Source organism: Ambystoma mexicanum, chromosome 2q (assembly GCF_040938575.1).
Source record: "Ambystoma mexicanum isolate Mex_15411 chromosome 2q, UKY_AmexF1_1, whole genome shotgun sequence".
Taxonomy (NCBI): Eukaryota; Metazoa; Chordata; class Amphibia; order Caudata; family Ambystomatidae; genus Ambystoma; species Ambystoma mexicanum.
In genome coordinates this window covers 1,486,184,771-1,486,207,295 of record NC_090924.1, presented here as the reverse complement: position 1 = coordinate 1,486,207,295, position 22,525 = coordinate 1,486,184,771, and the positions used below count along the sequence as shown (strand labels likewise).

The window sequence follows — 22,525 nt, the reverse complement described above, 5'->3', positions numbered from 1 at the left end:
ATGGGAATTCCCATCCGAAAGTGGGGCTCTTCATGCCCCCCACTCCTGCCGGGTGCTCTGATGCAGCAATCTGAGTGGGAGGGGGCAGTCTGCACAGTGAAGTTGATGTCTCTTGATTTGTGTTCCTTTCGCAGACACTGCACAGCGATGGAGGGCAGCCTGGACTACAGGGGTGAGTGCAGCGCTGCTTGCTGATCAGAGTTCCCATCTGTGTTGTAAAGTGTAGGCCTGCCTCTCTCAAACTTGAGCAGAACCACCTTCAGTTCCGGAAACAACTCAAGACCTTCCTTTTTCGCTTCCGCTTTCTCTCTTCCTCTCCCCTGATGATGCACCTGACTGCTCCGTGCACTGGTCACCCTGTGAACTTGTGTCCAGGCTCCTGCATGCCCACTTGCCCTTGCACTGCCTCCGGGCTCCCCAGCACTCAAGGGTCTGTATATGCAGCCCTGCAGTCCCTTCTCTCTGCACTTATGAGCCCCCCGCTGGCTGCACTTGTGAGTTACCTGCACATCCCCTTTCCCCCTGGCAGCTTCCCCCTTCTCTTTTCCCCGCACTTGCGCGATCTAAATGTGTCCTCCCTTTGTTTCCCCCTCCTTGTCTTGTTGTGTCTATAAACACTTGTGTACAGGCGCGTTATAAATACACATCTTATCATATCATTCACATGACATGTGTTTCCCAACAGCGCCCACATCCGTTGGTCCAAGGAACTTTCAGACGGCGAGAAAGCTGCCACCCAGGAGCGACGGAAGTTCATTGCAGACTGCCTTGGAAGGCACCTCGTGAAGTGTGATGAGGTGAGGACCCTCCCCCTGCACCCCTGCATGCTGAATGCTTGATACTCCTTCAGACCATTAACCTGCAGTATTATAAAATACAAAGGAAAAGAGAGTTGGAAGGCATCCCTCAGATTTTACCGATCGGCGGGAAAAAAAGGAGATGCGATGTATGTTTCCCACCTGCGCCCCCTTCCCACTCTTGCCTCTTTACAGCCCCGTCTTTACGCTGGCACTTAGGAGGCTTTCTTTGTTGAAATCCCCTCTGCCCCACCCTGGGAGGTAAACCCGCAGAGTACGCATGTGGATGCTTTGCGTTGAAAGCTCTGGCCTAGTTTGGTGTAGCCTTTCTGGCATTGCATTAGGTCGAATGATGTGGCCCTGTAGTGGGGTCACTGTGTGTGCAGCCAGGGTCTTTTCACCGCCTCCTTACAGTCGACGCAGTGTGCTCTGTGGTATGGCCTCTAATCACCCTATTCCGGAGCAACTTGCACGAGTTTAATGTAGGGGTGTACCAGAATTCAGCTTTGAGTAAATATTCAGCCAATTTTCCAGCTCAAAATTAGACATACAGCTTCGGCCAAATACTTAATTATCATTCTAAACTGTAAAGATTCACCTAAAAAATACATTAAGTACGGCTTGGAAAGCATGTCTAGAATCATTCAGGCATGTTATGCATGTCTAGAATCATTCAGGCATGTCATGCATGTCTAGAATCATTCAGGCATGTCATGCGTGTCTAGAATCATTCAGGCATGTCATGAATGTCTAGAATCATTCAGGCATGTCATGCATGTCTAGAATCATTCAGGCTTGTCTAGAATCATTCAGGCATGTCATGCATGTCTAGAATCATTCAGGCATGTCATGCATGTTTAGAATCATTCAGGCATGTCATGCATGTCTAGAATCATTCAGGCATGTCATGAATGTCTACAATCATCCAGGCATGTCATGCATGTCTACAATCATCCAGGCATGACATGCATGCCTAGAATCATTCAGGCATGACATGCATGCCTAGAATCATTCAGGCATGTCATGAATGCCTAGAATCATTCAGGCATGTCATGCATGTCTAGAATCATTCAGGCATGTCATGCATGTCTAGAATCATTCAGGCATGTCATGAATGTCTACAATCATCCAGGCATGTCATGCATGTCTAGAATCATTCAGGCATGTCATGCATGTCTAGAATCATTCAGGCATGTCTAGAATCATTCAGGCATGACATGCATGCCTAGAATCATTCAGGCATGTCATGCATGTCTAGAATCATTCAGGCATGTCTAGAATCATTCAGGCTTGTCATGCATGTCTAGAATCATTCAGGCATGCCATGCATGTCTAGAATCATTCAGGCATGTCATGCATGTCTAGAATCATTCAGGCATGTCTAGAATCATTCAGGCATGCCATGCATGTCTAGAATCATTCAGGCATGTCTAGAATCATTGAGGCTTGTCATGCATGTCTAGAATCATGCAGGCATGTCATGCATGTCTAGAATCATTCAGGCATGTCTAGAATCATTCAGGCATGACATGCATGCCTAGAATCATTCAGGCATGTCATGAATGCCTAGAATCATTCAGGCATGCCATGCATGTCTAGAATCATTCAGGCATGTCTAGAATCATTCAGGCTTGTCATGCATGTCTAGAATCATTCAGGCATGCCATGCATGTCTAGAATCATTCAGGCATGTCTAGAATCATTCAGGCATGCCATGCATGTCTAGGATCATTCAGGAATGTCTAGAATCATGCAGGCATGTCATGCATGTCTAGAATCATGCAGGCATGCCATGCATGTCTAGAATCATTTAGGCATGTCTAGAATCATTCAGGCTTGTCATGCATGTCTAGTATCATGCAGGCATGCCATGCATGTCTAGAATCATTCAGGCATGCCATGCATGTCTAGAATCATTCAGGCATGTCATGCATGTCTAGAATCATTCATGTCATGCATGTCTAGAATCATTCAGGCATGTCATGCATGTCTAGAATCATTCAGGCATGCCATGCATGTCTAGAATCATTCAGGCATGTCTAGAATCATTCAGGTGTGTCATGCATGTCTAGAATCATTCAGGAGTTACATGCATGCCTAGAATCATTTGGGCGTGCCATGCATGTTTTTTGAGGGCATTCACTGGAGAGGTGTAAAAGCCCAGCCCTTCATGTGCTGGACAGACTTTAATCTGGGGGCTTGCTGGGGAGGGCTGAGCTGAAGCAAACATCTCTATATTCTGGATGTGCAATAAGAGGTTTTCCTCATCTGAAAGTTACAGGTTCCAGTCCCACCAATTCCCAATACCAGTTATATATTTTAGACTGTTGCATGAAGTTCCAAACCCTGAGGAAAGTAACTCAAGGGGTTGTGTGTCTGCAGCAAAGAACTGTATTCAGCCCGCAGGCCAAGGTTATATTGCAAGTACGACAAGGAGTGTTCCAGGGGCAGAGACGTGCTTGCAATATCGAAATCTAGGTTACCATTCCTGCCCTCCATCCTTCTCAGGTAGCCAAAATACTTCTATTTAAATTAGGTAAAAGTGCCAGATGCTACTAAAGAATGTGGCTATATAAGGGATTACGTGTTTTACAAATATTTTTTATCAAAATGCCCCAGTTTGTGCCAGCATAAATATCCCTCCCATCATTAGGGAGTTAAAACGGGGCTATTTGTATAAAAAAGACTGGGAAATGCAAGTTTACAATTGAGTAACATTGGACCAAATGGAGGTACACGTGAAGCAAACGAGTAATATGAACTTGCCCATTCTAATTAAAGATCTGAAGATCAGCCCCGTTAACGCCCTGACTGGGTGAGCCGAGATCCGCAGAGGACTCATCATTCCCGATCTATTCCATGTCCCAAAACACCACAAACGTCTTTGTTAATAGGAAGTATTTTTCTTGGCTTTTCGGGCGGGTATGTCTGTAGTATTTTGGAACGTGGAAAGCCTTCATTTCCTCTCCGCACCACAGGTAGATAGCATGGCTGTGGCATCCCAAAGGTTTGTATTCAGTAGCTCTACAGCAGGAAGCACAACGACTCCTTGTGTGTTCCTGTGTCTTCTGGAGCCAGAAGGCTAGAGATGAGCAGGTCCAGAAGGAGCATTTGGAAGTCTGAGTCGATGCACCCCAGTCTCTCCTCATAGCAAGTGCATACATTGAAACAATCTTTTGGGAGACCACGCTCAACATGGGAAGTACCCCCCACCCCAACAATTGAACGAGACCACAACACACCAGTGGTTGGGATTTAACACGCCCTATCTATGACTCGTATAGAGCCAAGCAGATCCCTCCCCTGTGCCAACAAAGAGCCAAGAACCAGGCCGTGGTACAGAAATAATATATATTTATTCATAATTCATCTTTAATGATTATACACCACCTTCTCTGTGGCACCACACAAAGCTTCAACATAACATACAGTTTATTTTTGTAATAAACAGGCAAATATGCCTTGCTAAAATTTTGATTGAACACAAAGCACAGTTGGGATTTTGAAACAAGTAATTGTTGGATCCATGAGGTTTCTCCGCACACAGATTGGTAAGAATGCATGTGGCAGATTGCACCCTGTTTCCCGTTCACCCAAAAGTAATGCAAAACCGTTCTGCTGTCAGGGTGACTTAATCCCATGAGAGCGCGTATATTGTTTAAAGGAAAGTTCACTTGCAAAGCACTTCTCCCCCAGCACCAAAAGCCCAGGCATCAGTGCTATGCAGCACTCCTTTCTTTAAAGGACAGGTGGGGAGAGTTTAGAAATTCCGTTTGGGGTCAAGGGCACCCCTTAGTTTAAATATAAGTTGTTAGGAGTAGTAACAATGGAGAATTGCATTTTAGGATAAGTATACCTTTTTCTTTTTGTTTTGTTTGTTTGTTTATTTATTTATTGTGCGCGCCGGACCCTGAGGTAGCAGGGCGCATTTGACAAGAAGGCTTACAGCTTGGTTACAGAAGATACAAAAATACAGATCATGGAGAAACAACATTTTTTTGGCTCCAAAGGGTAAAGGTAAGGCAGTGACGTACATAAACAAAAATACTTACAGCAGTTATATCTATACAGAGTATAGTTGAGACAATTCTCTTAGCTCTACAGGTGGAGGTAAGGCGGTAGGGTACAAATACAAAACGGTTTGCGGACATCAGGTCATCATGAAGTTGACGTTAAGAAAGGTGCAGTTACATAGCATTCTCGGTGAGCCATTTTATAGTGTTCTTTCTGAATTTGTGGAACGTTTGGCCCGCTCTGAGAGTGTGAGGTAGGGAGTTCCACAATTGAGCTGCCCTGACAGGGAAGCTAGATCCTCCAATAGTGGTCAGTTTAAATCTGGGCACTAGGAGGCAGTTAGGACTGACTGTTCTTGTAGGTCTAGTGGTGGTTTTTCTGGTAAAACGTTCTGTTAGGTAACGAGGGGCTTTGTTATTTAAACATTTGTGGATAAGGGAGGCAGATTTGAGGTTAATTTTTTCCTGGGTAGAAAGCCATTTATGTTTCCGTCTTATTTCTGAAATGTGTGATTTTCTAGGAATACTTGGAGCCGCTCTGAGTGCATTATTTTGGAGCACTTGTATTCTGTTGATGGTTTGTTTAGTTGCCCCTATGTAGAGGGAGTTGCAATAGTCTAGTTTTGATAGGATAAGCGCTCTGGATAGGATAAGGCAACTCTCGTCTGAAAGGAATTTTTTCCCGGCTCGTATTAATTTACATGTATAGGCCCTAGAACAGGCCAGTGAGTTTACCTGTTTGGTGAGGGATAGGGTTGAGTCAAGGTAGAAACCTAACATTTTTACTTCTCTAGTGACCTTGATAGTGTTCCCATCAATGGTGAAGGCTGAGTAATTTGGGTTGAGTTTAGAAATGCGAGCAGTGGTGCCCATGATGATGAGCTCCGTTTTGTCATCGTTCAGGCATAGGCCATGGTTGGCCATCCATGCCTGAACGATGCTATAGACTCTGTTCACCAAAGCCAGATCTTCCCCGTAATCCCCAGTAAGTGGTAGGAGAATCTCGGTACCGTCTGCGTAATTAGTGTAGGTGATACCCAGATTATCAAGATCGTCAAAGAGTGGCTTGGTGAAAATGTTGTATAGTGTAGGCGAGACACAAGATCCCTGGGGCACTCCACATGTAATGGGTATTGGGTCTGCCGCCGCCAGAGGGGAGAATACCCTCATGGTCCTGTCACTGAGGAATGACTGTATCCAGACTATAGCTTCCCCTGAAAAGTGGGCCGCAGAGTCAAGGTGATTACACAGGACCCTATGGTCCACCAGATCAAAGGCGGCTGAGAGGTCTAGTAGGAGGAGGAGTGCTAATTTGCCCTCATCTCTGAGTGCGTCTATTTGGGCCTTTAAATCAATGAGGGCAGTTTCTGTGCCGTGTTGAGGGCGGAAACCAGATTGGCGGGCACCAAGGAGATGGTTCACCTCGAGGAAATTCTGAATTTGGGTGTATGCTACCTTATCTAGTATTTTTAGTAAGAATGGCACCGTGGTGATGGGCCTGTAGTTTGTGGGAATGTTGGGGTCCAGTGTTTGTTTTTTCAGAAGGGGGAGTACCCATGATTCCTTTAGGTTGCGTGGGATGATGCCAGTAGTGAAGGAGGCATTAATAAGTTTGGTGATGAAGGGAGCCAGATCTCTGGCAACGTCCTTGATCAATTGTGCTGGACATTGGTCGCCTTTGCAATTAGATGGTTTAAGTCCAAGAATGGTTTTCTCAACCTCAATCACTGAGACCTTAGAAAAGTTGAATTGTGTGAGTTCTTTGGGTTTAGGTATAGATATTTTGTTAAGGGGGATTTGGGTTTGAGTTTGGGATGATAATGAAGCTTTTTTTAGAGCAATTTTTGTTTGGAGGTTGGCTACTTTGTTGGTTAGTGCCAACTGTATGTTTGTGCACCAAATTTTGTCTTTAATGGAGTCGTCCTGAACTGCGATAGGGGTTTCCAGTTCCTTTAGGATAGAGAAGAGCTCTTTCATACTGGAATTGGCTTGGGAAATTCTATTATTATACGTTTCTTGTTTGGCCAAAATGATATCCTTTTTGTATTGTGATGAGATATTTATTAGATTAGTTTTGTTGTTGGCGGTAGGATGTAGGTTCCATGCCGTTTCGCATTTTCTTTTCTGTAGTCTTAGGTTTTTTAGGTGGGGTGTGAACCAAGAGTTAAGATGCTTTTTAGGTTTACTGTTCCTAAGTTTAAGTGGAGCAGTGCTGTCGAGAGCCGTGGTCATGGCTTTATTGAATTCCTCCACTAGGAGGCCTGGGTCAAAATGGTCAGGTAGGGAGTTAAGATTCGGTAGGATGTGGGGCAGGATATTGTCTACTGTGATATTTTTCTTGTTTCTAGTTAAGGTAGGAGTGGCGGGGGGTAGTGTTAGAGCAGTGGGTCTTTTGGTATTGAGAGTAAAGGAAATTAGGTGGTGATCCGTCCATATTTGGGGGGCGATGGAGGTAATGGAGAGGTTGCAGTTGTGACTGGCAGCCCAGTCTAGAGTTCTCCCTTTAGTGTGGGTGGACACATTCACTTTCTGCGTGAAGCCTCGTTCTGCCAGGATGTTAGCTACAGTAGTGGCTTGGAGATCATTAATATCATTGTAACCTAAGTTAAAATCTCCTAGCACTAATGTCTGTCTGGAGTTTTTTAACTTCTCAGAGATAATAGCAGTAAAATCTTCATTAAATGTACTGCTTGGGCCTGGGGGTCTGTAGAGGAGATGGATATTTAAGGTTTGAGAGTTGGCGGTGGGAAGTTTAATGGAGAGAGATTCACATGATTTAAGGTTAGGTGTAGAGGTGACTCTCATGGAGATATTAGTTTTGGCGATGATCGCTATTCCTCCACCTCGTGCATCTAGTCTATCAGCTCTAAGGATAGTATAGTTGTCCGGGACTGCTAGCGTAAGTGCTGGACCTGCTGCCTCGTGGAGCCAGGATTCAGTAATGGCGATGAAGTCAAGGTCATTTTCCAGGATAGTGTCTGCTATGTCTGTAGCATGAGCGACTAGAGATCTAGCATTGATTAATGCACCTTTCAGGTCAGGGGGTTCTGCCTGTGGTATAGGACTCAGGTTGATGGTGTCAGGTCGGTTGGTAGTAGTCTTGTTTCTTTTTAGGGGGGGTTTGCGGCTAGGAAGAGTGGTAGTTTCCAAAGGGCCTTTTAGTCGGAGGTGATCCAAGTTAATGTTATATTTTTTGACAGGGTCGAATATTTTAGGTAGACGTGCCCTGAGTCTAAGGTTTCCCTGTGCTGTGCTACAAGGGGATATGGAGGTAAGTTGCATGTGAGAGGCTCCTGCACCCTCTGGGGCTGACGTGGAAGGCATGGTGAAATATACAGTGATAATAAATGGGGCTATCAAGTTAATGAGTGTTGCTCGATAGGCTGTGGTAGGCAAGTGACAGTACACATTGTTATGATTAGTTGAACTCGAAGCTGCTGGATAGCCCTTACTCTACAATGATCGAAAAGAGGGGCTACCTCAAGCTACAAAACACATTGGTAGCATTAAAAAGAGGATACAATGGGACAAAGGACACACAACGGGGGATTTTCCAAAGCTTTATTCACCCTCCGTAGTGTGTGCTTTTCCCTACCCAACTGTAATCGTACTTCAAGCAAAGATAACTTGTTTTGTGAAGGGGTATCAGTTGGAATTGGATTTTAGGGACAAGGACCCTCGTGTTTTAAAGGCAAGGTTTGGGAATTGTGGCAATTACACATTGAGCCTCATTACGAGTATGGCGGTCCAGGAACTACAGTATCGGTAAGCCTACCGGTACCGTAGTTCCCGGAACGCCATACTACGAGCTGTGCTCGCGAGTGCCTGTCAGCCTGCCAGGTCTGAACTAGCGGGCGAGTGGCACCCGCAAGCAAAGCAAGTGGGATGCGCCGGCACCTTTTACAACTCAAATGGGAATGGGGACTGACAAGCACCGGCACCCGGCAATGACGGAATTAGCGGGTTCGGCAAGGTCGGAATTACCCGGTAATTCCTTATTGACGGGTGCTGGTATTTTGACAAGTTTGGCGGCAGCCGTACCGGTTTTACCGGCACGGCTACCGTCAAACTCGTAATGAGGCCCATTTTGTTTTTAAGGCAATGACCCCCCAATTACTTTGTGACCATAACATTATTCCTTCTAGGAGAAAGGGTGAAGTTTTGAAATCTTCCAAGCTTCCCCCGTGTCAATTTATTTGGGAGTTCATTAAATTAATATGCAGTCAAATATGCTGAGGAGCTACACAATCGGCCCCTCCCCACCCACTATAGAGGGAAGATATTAAGGCACTCAGTTACCCCACACACTAGGTTTCTAATGGATCAATTCTACTTACATTGGACCTCTGTTTCGGGGCGCTTGAGGAAGACAGCCAGGTTCCTCAGGAAAATCAGCTGGGGTCTGGTCACAGGATTTGGTTAAAGGTAGTCCCTGCATCCATCCCTCAGTAGCTCTCCTTAAGAATCAGGGCCCTGTCAGCTGTTGGCTTCCCTAGTTTCTCTTTGCCATGCAAAGTTAAGGACTCTCAATGTGAATGCCTCACCACCCAAGATGGGTTTAGGAAGCTGTCTCAGGGATCCCCCAAGGTGGCTTAAGGGCAAGTCCTCCAAGATGTTTAGCAGCTCTCCCTTTTCTCCTTCTCTGTCTATCCTGTCTGTCCTTGTTGGTGTTGTCTGTATAGAGAATGTGCTTTTTAATGTATCAGCCACAGCTCCAATTATTAAAATTAGAAGGTGGCAGTTTATTGGTGCTAACATTTCATTGGAAGATTATCCTCCCGAGAGCCAGCCCCTCTGTGCCGATAGGCCCTTAGCTGAAGTGACGTGTAGAGGTACATATAATATAATTTACAATTTTTCATGACCTCTTTTTGCCTTAAAAAGTCCATACATGGCAAATTTGACTAATTTACTGATAAATGCCATGATAAATAGATATAAATATCCCCCTCCTCATAACCACTCGGTAGAGGTTACTTTCATTTCTGCATGCTATAGCAAGGCGTGCGCTATGGATTTTTGCCCTTTATTTGATAACTAACATACTTGGGAATATGAAACCTCATAAACCAATATTTAATTTGACGAGCCATTAGCTCCCCAACTTTCAAATTCAGGACATTGCAGGGCAGCTAGAAACACATTTTTGGAACTAAGAAAAAATCAAAATTGCATCAAAATGAGTCTCATTAATACCATTGCCTGAAAATTAGCTTTAAAATTAGCTGTGCCACAATTCTGTAAGTCTCTCGGTCTCAAAACTACTCAATAAAATAAGTAACAGTTTTGTTTTTGTTTCTTGGTCTCATTTCCCTGAAAGCACATGGTTCTCTGCATCTGGGCTTAAACCCGCAAAACTACAGTTCAATCGCCCTTTTTGACACGATTGGAAAAGTGTTTGGCACGCTTCTACTATAGGACTTTCAAGCTTGGGTCAAAGCTGCATCCCTAAATGACCCATTTCAAGCTGGATTTCGAAAAAAATCTGGGACCATTGTAAACATTTTGATCCTGAGCATCCTCAAAAGCAAAACTCAAGAGGGGACTACGGGGGGGCGTGGCCAGCAGCGCAATGGAGCATACGTGAGTTTGATCGGCTCCATGACCGCCGCAAACATCCTGTCTTTTATAGCCTGATTCCTGAGAGTTCTATACACTTCTGACGCCTGTATCGATAGCTGACGCACTGGGGCACCATCGGATGCAAAATTCAGGGAAAATCGGAGCCCCAAGAGCAAACCCGAGGCGAGTGAAGAGCGAAACGGAGAGGGCTCCCGTGCTCCCAAGATGGCCGCCGCTGGTGCATGATGCAATTCGGGGCCTGTCGAGCTGCGGGGAGCGATGGTACTGCAAGCAGACCTGACAGAAATCGCCAGACCATCTCTGGCCCACGAGGAGTTCAACGGCCGAACAGGGAAGACTCTCTTACCGCGACATCCAGCGAGGCCGGTGAGTGGCCCCAGTCACCAGCCCAAACCCACGCATTGGTAAACCCGAGGTGGAAGGCCCTCTCCAAGCCACACTTGCGAGAGACCTTGGTGGGAAAACTCGCCTGACCGGGACTGCCGTCGCACACGCTGTCCTACCCGACCCACAGCAAGCCTCGGTCCCTCTCGGGCGTGCATAACCCCGCGAAACTGCCTCTCTCCAAGGATGGGCAAAGACGAATTGAAAAAAGCCTCTATGCAAAGCAAGATGGACCAATTTGCGGTGGCACAGGCCCAGGCCTCGCAGTCTCACACACCACAGACACTCCCCCCCTGAGGACGAGACTGCCCGCTCCCTGAGAGACGTGATGGCCGCCATCGCCAGCTCCCGCTCCTCGATGGAGATGAAAATTGACAGTATAGCGGCGGATGTCTCCTTTCTGCGCCACGACTTGCAGAAACTCTCCGCTCGTACGGGGGAGGCGGAACAGCGCATCTCGGGGACTGAAGATAACATTAGAGGCATTAATCAACAACTCTCCCAGACACTAAATCGTCTGAAAATGTTAGAGGCCCATGTGGATGAGGGGGAAGGAAGATCGCGCCGCAACAATATACACATGCTCGGCCTCCCGGAGTGGGAGGAAGGGCCCAGTATGGAGCTCTTCCCGGAACAATGGTTGGCGGACATCTATGCGCCTCACCCCTTCGCTAAGTTCTTCTTGGTGGAGGGAGCTCACAGAATGCCATCGGGCAGGCCTATACCAGGCGCACCACCCAGGACGATCATAGCCAGATTCCTTAACTATCGGGACAGAGATGCACTCCTTCAAATGGCCCGCTCTAAGGGTACAATCACCCATAACGGCTCCTTAATCGCCTTTTTCCCTGACTACACCCGGGAGATGCAGAGGGCAAGACAGTCGTCTGAACCGCTGAAGAGACAACTATTTCACATGAAAGTAAGATACGGACTGCTGTTTCCAGCCCAACTCAAGATCCACCACAGGGGAACCACAGTTCACTTCACGGATCCGGAGGAGGCCTGAAGATGGGCGGAAACGCACATTGAAGGAGACTGGATGGCAAGACCAACAGATCAGGGAAGGAGACCCCGGCCTGGGGCGGATCGCCCTCCTTCCGGGGGGCACCCGGAGGCCCAGGAACCAGCGATCCTGGAACAAACGGCAAACCCCACCAACTGAAGCGAGGGAAACCAACGAGCACTAGGAAGTGATGGAATATCGAACTGAAGAGAGGCCTACCTCATAAGTGGACCCTAAGAACTACTGAATGCTCAAAGGTGGTAGGAGCTGCGGACCAGAGGGGGCCCCCTCTGTTCGCCTGCCAGCCAGGACCCCAAGTTTGAGCTGACACTCTAGTTCCGAGTGCCAACGATGTTCGGGCGACAGGTACTTTGTGTTGGGATGGAGTATAGGGAGGGGGGATGGGTGAGTTTATGTTGTTTTTGTTATAGTATTAATACACGTTTATTACGCATTCACGAAACTAATGGATCACGCCACACAACATACCCAAAATATGGCAACTCCATGAAACAGCCCATAATGTCTGTGAACCTGATACCGTACACAATAAATGGTGACCACACTCACCCACGCATCAACCCCTGAGCGTCCCAGGTCTCTCAAAGTAATCACATGGAACGTGAACGGACTGGGGTCCGGAATCAAGCGACTTCTTGTTCTGCAGTTCTTGAACAGACATTCTCCCGACGTCGCCCTGATAAATGAGACACACTTAGCTGGGACTAGCTGCACTTTCTTTCGTATAACCAACTACCGACTGGCCCTACATGCGGGATACACTATGGGATCCAGAGGGACTCTTATCCTGATTCATAAACGCGTCCCATTCACATCGCTAATAGTTGAACACGACCCCCGGGGTCGCTATGTGGTGGTTATAGGAACACTGGGACAAGAAACGCTGGCCATTGCGTCAGTGTACTCCCCGCCAGGACTGGGAGAGTAATTCCTGGAGGAGTTGGTCACCCTTATGTCAAAACACCAACCTGATACGTGGATTTTGGGGGGCAATTTTAATGACGTCATGTGTAATATAAAATATCGCACTCACATCAGGGACCGTAACCCGAACACTCCCACCAAACTAGCAAAATTTGCGTCTCCCTGGGCCTTCGGGAGGTGTGGCGGCATCTCCACCCTGTGGACGAGGCCTACTCATTCCACTCGGGAGCACACAGGTCCATGTCCAGACTAGACTACCTCTTCCTCCCAAACACCGATATACACAGGGCGACCACTGCAGACCTACTCTCTCGAGGCATCTCAGACCACTCACCCCTCATGGCGGTACTGCGAATACAAAGGGAAATCCCACCACGATCATGGTGGCTGAATAGCTACTATCTGGGCTCCCCTGATCTTGTTGACCACCTCACGGAAGTAACAAATGAATATTTTGAAATTAATACCCCTACGGTCGATGACCCAGTCACGATATGGGAAGCATATAAAACGTTATTGAGGGGGAAGGCGATTTCCTGGGTAGCGAGTAACAAAAGGGAGCGACTTCGGAAGCTGCTGGAGGCGGAAACTGATGTGGGCGACTGGGAAGCCAAACATATTCGTGACCCAAGCCCGGAGTCTCTCAGATCCCTTAAGGGTGCTAGAGAACACCTTCGACACATCGAATTAGACAACGCCAGGCAAGCCCACCAAGACTCCAGGGCAAGGGTATATGAACACGGGGACAAAGCTGGGAAAATGTTGACCTGGCTTGAGAGAAGAGATGAGGGTCAACGGCACGTTAGAGAGATCATAACCCCGCAGAAGGGAAAATGCCACTCAGACAGGGATATAGCACAAGCTTTTGCTGACTTCTATGCTACTTTGTACGCCGCCCCAGTGTCCCCTCTGGATCCCTCCCTACTAGACAATATCACCCTGCCATTCCTATCGGAACAACAGAGGGCACAACTGGACTCGGCTCTCACTGAAGCAGAGATCGCTGAGGCTGTAGCTCAATTGCAGTCGGGGAAAACACCAGGCCCCAACGGGATCCCGGTCGAGACCTGGAAGAAATTGGGTGGTGAAAAACTGGCACCATACCTTCACAAAATGTTTCTCGGGGCCCGCGACCAAGGCGCTTTCCCATCGGATCTGCGCAAAGCCACGATAGTCGTTATTCCCAAACCAGGTAAACCACCCGAGCAATGTGCCTCCTATAGGCCTATCTCATTACTCAATAGCGAAACCAAAATCCTTGCCAAGATCCTGGCCAACTGGTTGCAAGCGGTAATTACCTCCCTGGTCCATCCGGACCAATGTGGGTTTATGCCACATAAATCGACACGTATGAACTTGCGGCGCCTTCACCTATTGCTGGAAAGGGCCCCTATCATAGACAAACCGCTTGCACTACTTGCCATAGATTTTGAAAAGGCATTCGACTCGGTTCGCTGGGACAGCCTCTGGAAAACTATGCGAAGAATGGGATTTGGGGACAACTTCCTGGGATGGGTACAACCTCTCTACACAGACCCACAAGCAGAGGTGAAGGTAAATGGGTGGCCCTCTGAACTTTTCCCCCTGGGTAAGGGCACACGGCAGGGATGCCCCCTGTCCCCCCCTTCTCTTCGCCCTCGCGATAGAGACACTCGCCCTGTGGCTCCGCCAGAGCAGGGACTGGTTGGGATTCAGGTGGCTGGAGGGACACGAAGACAGGGCGTCTCTGTACGCTGACGACCTCTTGATATACTTGGGTGACCCGATACGAACCTGCCCCATAGTAACGCAAATGCTCATCCGATACAGAGAATTTAGTGGGCTGAGAATCAACTGGGACAAATCTATCCTGTTCCCGGTAAAGGATGGTACACTGGCCGTCCCCCAGGAATGCTCATATAAGGTGGAACCAAGCGGCTTCCAGTATCTTAGGATTTGGATATCGGAGGACCTGACGCGCTACGCAGCCCATAACCTCCAGCTGATCATGGACCGTTTTAAAGACGATGTCCGCCACTGGAGGCTTCTCCCCATGACACTAATGGGCAGAGCCGCCCTTTTTAAGAATATCACCCTGCCCAGATTCCTCTATGTATTACAAAATGCACCACTGGAGATTCAGGACGCCGAATTTGACCGCCTCGACTCCCTCCTTAGAGACCTCATATGGGGAGGGGGACAGCCTCGTATTGCACTGGCTACACTCCAGAGATCGGTTTGGGAGGGGGGGTATCGGCGTCCCCTGTCTCTGAGCTTACTACTGGGCCTCCCAACTGGCAGTGGTTAACGACCTATTGCATGGGGATAGGGAACTCCCGCACATGAAGGCAGAAATTGCAGCCATCCACGATACTGACCCATTACCCCTGCTCTACCAGCCCCCCCACAGACCCCTACCCCAAACAATGGCAACACATGTCTCAAGGGTCTGGAGACGGGCCCACGCCTATGTGGGATGGAAAGACAAGATCACCACGGCACAACCCCTGTGGCTCAACGGTAACCTGGCCGAACTGGGGAAATACAGACCATGGCCCAAATGGGTGGAGGCCAGAATCACACGGATTGGGGATGTCTTGATAGATGGGGAAATAGCCTCCTTTGTAGCATTGCAACAGAAATTTCACCTTCCAACGACCAAATGCTATCACCATACCCAACTGACTCATGCCCTACGAACACATATCCAGCTGGACCCTGCTATTCCCGAATACACACCCATAGAACGGAAAAATACTCCCAGCACATATCCCTACTAGGGTCACCTCTATACTGTATAATGCTATGTCCTCCTTTGCTACTCCGGAACTCCCTCGTCTTAAATCCAAATGGGAGGACGATGTGGGAGCCATAGACCGGAGGACTGGATCCAGATCCTAATGCATCCCAGGGAGATTGCTATCTCCTCCAGACTCTGCTTGGTCCAACTTAAAATCCTTCACAGAATATATTACCCAAGAACCATGATGCATGGCTGGAAACGTGCCCCAAACCCGAACTGCCTCCGTTGCGGGGGGGAGGTTGGTACATTCATACACATCCTCTGGGAATGTCCGCGGATTCAGACTTTCTGGGGGAAATGCTGCAATGAACTATCCAGGGTGCTAGGCCGCAATATAACAATGGACCTGAAGGTGTTGCTGCTGGGCTCTCCCGATGAGAACACCACTGATAAATGGGAAGGATTGCTCCTATCTACGGCCGCAGGACTGATGAAGCGGAACATTGCACAAAAATGGGGAGCCCCAGAGTCCCCAACACTGGAACAATGGGCAGATGATATGGGCATGCTTGCAATGTTAGAGCGCAGAGTTTATAAAGCAAGAGGCTGCCCTACCAAAGCTTCTAAGATTTGGGACAAATGGGAGGAGAGAGAATTCCAGTAACATCATGAGGCCCTAAGACGCTAGACTGAACTGCAGATGGAAAGGGCGACAAATGGAGATCATTTGACTCTTATTGTGCCTTCACTTATTGATTCGTTCCTTGAATGCGTATGCTTTGATTGTGTTTTTCTTGTATTTTTCGTTGATTGTGTTGTTGTTTAAATTCAATAAAATGCAATATAAAAAAAGAGGGGACTACGAAGATGTAACTAGCATTCATAGACCTCACCCAAGCGTTTGACAGGGTAGACAGATCACTACTATGGGCAAAACCCTCAGCCGGAAACTGCCCAAAGAAGATCTTTTAGCCGATTAAAGCCCTATACTCAGGAACATCAATGCGGGTGAAGCTGAACAGAAACGGCACACTATCGGACGAAATCCCCATTACAAGAGGGGTGAAGCAGGGCTGTCCCTTGGCCCCGGCGCTGTTCACAGCTTTCATAGGTGACTAGAAAGACTCAACAGCTGTGAAAGTATTTCCACCAAAAATTGGGCGGACCCCGGTCCCAAGAACGTTCTACGCTGATTATATCACCCTGGATGACCAAACACTGATAGGTTGGTTAGTTGACGCTGCAGGCCTATCAGACGACATTGAAACCAATAAGCTGCAACTTAACAACAAAAAAAAACAAGATAATGATTCTGGAGAGAAAGAACAAACAGGCAAACTTTACATCTTGGCAACTAGAAAACTTCAAAATCCAAGTTGTCTCTGAATTCAAATATCTGGGGGTCATGCTGGACAACACTCGCTTAGAAGCGAGCATGCAAAGCTTCATCTGGACCAAAGCGAGATCATTGACAACACAAGCTCGCATGCTGGACAACAAATTTGGTCGCTTTTCTTTGATCCCCCTACTCAAGCACTACAAAGCAAAAGTGGTCCCGTGTTTGATCTACAGCACGGAGGCAATGCCAATGTTACCGGAGGAGATCTGGCAAAGGATCGAAGGCTTCTTTTGGAGGTCCGTGTTGTCTCTCCCCAAATCAACCTCACTTCCGGCAATTAGGAGAGAGTTGAGACTCCTCTCCCTAAAAGCGAAAGAGAAGGAAAACAGCAGCATGTCTTTATACAGGAACATCCAGCTACCAGAGCAATCACCCTTGTATCAAGTGATAAGCACAGAAACCAAGATAGCTGGATCGAAAATGCTATCACTATACGCTGCCAAAATAAAAAGACCAACTGAAGTCCATTGCCAGCACACAGGAGGATCTAATGCAGAATCCTCTCATAATAAAAAAAACTAGAGGAACTTGACTGGATAGGCACCTTGGAGATGGCAGAAAAGAATACACTTTTAAGCCACCTGCCACTACTGCCAAGAAAAGTAAATGAACTAGCGGAAATCTACAAAAGAATTTCCCAGCAGACCGTTAAGACAGTTCTTCCTAAGAGCAAGATTAAACTTATTACCGACCAATGAAATCTTGCATATCAGAGGCCTAGCAAATACTAACACCTGCAGGTTGTGCAAAAGTGCAGAGGAAGTCGAATCAGTTCGCCATCTACTGATGTCATGCTCGGCGCTACATAAATCAGAAAAAATGCCCTATCTCCTGTCCTAGAGACCTTCTCTGACTGCGAGGAAGAGTTTTGGTGGCAACGCCTGATAAGTGGACAAAAAACCTCCTGGGTAATCGCTACAGTAAAAATTCTGCAAATCGCTTTAGCACAAATAGAAAAGGAAGCATTGAAGGAAACTGGGTGAACAAGTCCAAATAAATGAATGCTACTTTCAAGAGTGCTTCTTCTTTTTTGTAAAACCAAACAGTTTTTGGTACACACAAATAAAAAAAAATAAAAATATCAATTAACCTACTTGCGTGTTGTAGGTCTCCATCTAGGGTTTTCATCCTCGCCTCTCATTCCTCAGATGGTTCCTCAGCTCGACTTTCTCCGGGCTCCTCAATCAGTCACAAAGCTTGTCTCGGATGAGAGCTTTTCAACTGATTGATGTGTTCCCATTTTTCCTCCATCTGTTCTCCTTGTGGCAAGTGGATCTTGTAGGCAATAAGTGATAGTTTATCTACAAATACAAAGTCCCCACACCAAGACAGAAGGACTTTCCATTCCTTGGTCTGGTTCCTGGTAAACCTGGTCACCTACGTGTTACTCCTTTTTGTGGTCTTTAGATTATAATGTGTTTTCATTCTTTAAGCTGACTTTTCTAAATTGCACTGAGCAAAACCATGCTGGAGGTGTTTGCTTACATGTTTCATATACTCATGAGTGGTGTACGCATTTATCAGTGTCTGCTCTTGGGTTCTATAGCGCAGATGCTGAGGTAACCGCTTTTATTTTCTGGTCATAAGCTCAAGTGGAGACATTTTAGTTGCAGCAGCTGTTGTAGACCTAATAGCCATCAGGAAAAGCAGTAATTGAATCTCCCAATTAGGTCCAGAGTCTGACACAAACTTCTTTAAGATGGTCACATTTGTCTTGTATCTCTCTACCCCCTGCTTGAGGCCAGGCGGCAGGCAATGTGGAGTTTTCTTTTTACCCCTAGAATCTCGCACATCTTCACCGCCACCTCACTGGTAAAATGACTTCCTCGATCTGACTCAATCTTTTGTGGGAGGCTGAAACAAGAGACAATGTGATTGATCGTTAGTGCGGCATCTGTCTCTGCCTTACAATTCAGGGATGGAAGACATTCTACTGACTTTGTAAACAAACGTGTTTCAGTCAACATTGTGAAGACCGGAGGGGGGGTCTGCACTTCCGCTCTCTATATGGTAGAGGGGAGGCACAGAGACCCCAGCCAAGATTCTCTATTACGTTAGCAATGGATGAGCAATCAAGGCCTAGATTCTTGGGAGGTGATGTGAGCTGGTTCTTAAGTACAGTGCAGTCCCCAAGCCCCTACAAAGGAATGTCCACACACTGTATCGGTTAAAACACAGTCTTTATATAATTAATATTCAAAGTCATATACACGATCACGATAACCCACTTTGTACTCCGAAAATCAACAATGGTAAATATGTACAATTCTAAAGTGGTACCACTAACGTTATTAGATCTTATTAAAGTGCATACGGTCAAAATAAAGAGGAAACCAGCAGTAGAGAGAGGAAGGAAAGCAAGATGGTTGAACAATAGGCAGAGTACTGGCCCCGTTACCTAGACACAGTTCTGTGTGGAGATCCCCCCCCACCTGGGCAACCTGTACAAGAAAGATAAAAGCCCAGTCCACATATTGTTCACCCTTAGACTTCCCAATAGTTCTGCAACGCAAAAGTACCTTGGTGTTGTAGCGTTCTGCGTCGGGGAAATCGACAACCTTCTTGAGTGCCCTCCCTTTAAGGCAGGAGTCACGGGTCGTCGAACATCCGACGGAGAACAGGTCGAGCTACGACGGTGAAGTGGCCGCGTCGTTCCTAGTGGTGCTTGTTGACAGGGAAGCGTAAACGTCTTGCAAGGAAGAGGTGTGCGGGGCACCTCAGTGTCGATAGTTCTGGACCGCAAAGAGTTGAAGAACTGTGGCCCAGCAAGGGCGTTGAGTTGTCGGCGTCTCTGTGGTCTTTGGGTGGCGGGAAACCCACCGGTGGATGCTCCTCGGCGCGTCGACGGTCAGGCCTTCTCCAGCAGGATACAGTGGTGACGATGCGGACGAGAGTGTCCTTGGATCAATTAAGTTTCTTAGGCAACGGGAGCACGGCGGCTCCAGGCGGCGACGGCGGTCGATGACAGTGACGGACAACAGTCCGGGCGCTTCTCCTTGGAGTTCCGCAGCAGTCCCCGTATCGGGTCGGCAGCCTGTCGAAGGTCTGTCTACCAGGGAGCTTAGGCAACGATCAGCTGTGCACAATGCTCCCTCGTAGCTCGGGAAGAGGGCGCCTCACCAGGTCCTCGCTGGGTCAGTTCCTGAAGCACAGCAGCTTTCAGATTGCGAAGGAGAGCTACAGCAATTCTTCTCATCTAGCAGGGCTCAAGGTTAAGCTTCACTCCAGTTACTCGTCGTAGTAGACTTCAGCTTCTGAACACGATTCCTAGCAGTGAGAGATCCCCAGATATACTGTTGATCTCCCATTCATTCTGCTGGGTCGCACTCAAGCATCCAATCACAACTACGGGCATTCATGCAGGCAGTCAACCAATCGGGTACACAAGGTATTCAGGCCATTCACTTCTCTCCAGACACTCACAACAAGTTATGTGTATTGGGACAAGTACCAAGCCATTGAACACTCCAAGCTGCATTCATACCGGTTTCGGGCAGGGCTGTCTCAACCATTGTGTCAAACACCAGATACTAGACAGTCACAACATAGAATGCATATTCGTCACACACGCCATTCACCCAGGTCCTACCCACAGGCGTACCCACAACATACGGTCGTTGAGAAGGCTCCAGCCAGTCTGGTCGGCAGTTCTCCACACTACCATATATGGAACTTCCAGTCAGGGGGAAGGGACAGAGGCAGGGCTTCCCGGGACTTCGGGAAGATCAAGGTAACAGGTGATGGAAGGCAAGAGGCCATGGGGGCCATTTTGTCTCCATCAGGAATCTACCGATTCCAATGATAGGGCCTGGGCATCCCAAAATGGAGGACGCTCAGGGCACCAGTCATTTCAGCACGGAGCTAACACCAGCCCGTACCCTGCTCTCTGGGTCACACACAAGTTCCCTAAAACATACACTAGGGGCACAGGGTTGTACCCCTACCCATGGGTGCCATAAGGGTATCCCAGGGGTCTGTTCACCAAACCAAAAGAGAGAGAGCTGAATCGCCAGGAGTCCCACATGAACTCCTGCGCGGAAAATACGACAGAACACACGATAAAAAGCAGTAAAGGACAAGGATACGAAGGTCCTGTTCCTCCGATGCATTTCCAGCATCACAGTCGCCCCCCCCCAGACTGAGGTGGTTGGTGCCTAATCTCCCATGGGATAGGCACCCTCATCCAGACGGTCAACATGCCTTCTGGAAAGGCCATCTGCATTATCTTGACTCTTCCCTGGTCTGTGCTCAATGGTAAAGTCTAGCCCTTGCATACTAATGGAAAACCTGAGCAGTTTCGGGTTTTCACCCTTCATCTGCATAAGCCACCTCATGGGCTTATGATCGGTTTGGACCTTGAAGGTAGACCCGGTAAGGTAAGGTCTAAAATGCCTAAGGCTCCAAACAATACTAAAACATTCCTTTTCAACAGTAGCCCACCTAAGTTCCCTACCCTTAAATTGTCTACTGATGAATATGATTGGATGTTCTCCTTCTTTTGTCATCTAACTGGGACAAGACAGCTCCAATTCCGGTGTCGCAGGTGTCAGTTTGAACGATAAAGGGCTTGCTGTAATCCGGCGCACACAGCACAGGGGCCTGACACAGACTTTCTTTCAAGCCATCAAAGGCCCTCTGACAGTCTTCAGTCCAATTAACCTTCCTAGGTTGCTTGGGCGAAGTCAACGCTGTCAGGGGTACAGCTATGGTTCCATAGTCTGCCATGAAATTGCGATAATACCCAGTGAGGCCCAGAAAAGCTCTCACCTGGGTTTGAGTAGTGGGAGTCTCCCAGTCCTGTACATCCTGTACTTTACTGGGGAGAGGTTGGATTTGACCTCCTCCTACCTCATGAACAAGATAGGTAACTTATCTGGCACTTGGTGGCCTTGATAGTGAGGTTAGCCCTTTTTAACGCCTGCAACACTTTGTCCAGATGGGTCAAATGCTCTTCCCAGGTGGAACTGCAGACGGCAATGTCATCTAAGTAAGCCACACAAAAGGCTTCCAGCCCACTGAGTGCATGGTTGACTAATCTCTGGAAAGTGGCAGGGGCGTTCTTCAGCCCGAAAGGCATGGCCCTAAAATGGTAGAGTCCCTCTGGTGTTGAGAACGCTGTCTTTTCCTTGGCATGGTCCGTCAGAGCTATTTGCCAATAGCCTGAGGTAAGGTCGAAGGTGCGCACAAATTTGGCAGCACCTATGGTGTCCACGAGCTCATGAGCCCAGGGCAAAGGGTGCGCGTCAGCTTTGGTGACGGCATTGACTCCTCGGTAGTCCACACAGAACCTCCAATCCTTGGTACCTGCCTGGGAACTTGCCTTGGGGACAAGGACCACAGGACTGGACCAGGGACTGGTTGAGGGTACAATAACACCCAGATCCAACATCTTGGGGACCTCAGCCTGGATGTGGTTCTATACGGTAGCACCTGCTTTTGACAGGCACACTGTCACCAGTGTCAATCTCGTGCCTACACCACGGTGTAAGGCCTGGTGTCAGTGAAAACAGAGAGGCGTACTGCCGGAGCAAAGCCCGGCAGGCCTTCTGCTGCTCTGTCCTCAGATCGGGAGAGAGATGCACTCCCTCCACGGAGCCATCCCGAGGGTTGCTATGCAGCAAATCAGGAAGGGGCTCACTCTCATCTTCTCGTCCTGAAGCTAGCAAGAGGCGTGAG

At 47.9% G+C, this 22,525-nt stretch overlaps 1 protein-coding gene across 3 annotated transcripts in view; it reads left to right on the top strand.

Annotated features, from left to right (window-relative positions):
* The window catches only part of LOC138570308 (cytosolic phospholipase A2 gamma-like), a 642,279-nt gene that overhangs the window by 240,185 nt on the left and 379,569 nt on the right, over nucleotides 1-22,525 (top strand). For all 3 annotated transcript variants that reach the window (XM_069649085.1, XM_069649084.1, XM_069649086.1), the window contains exons 3-4: nucleotides 135-172; nucleotides 686-797. In XM_069649085.1, coding sequence (XP_069505186.1) covers nucleotides 135-172; nucleotides 686-797 — 150 coding nt within the window. The remainder of the gene's footprint in view (nucleotides 1-134; nucleotides 173-685; nucleotides 798-22,525) is intronic.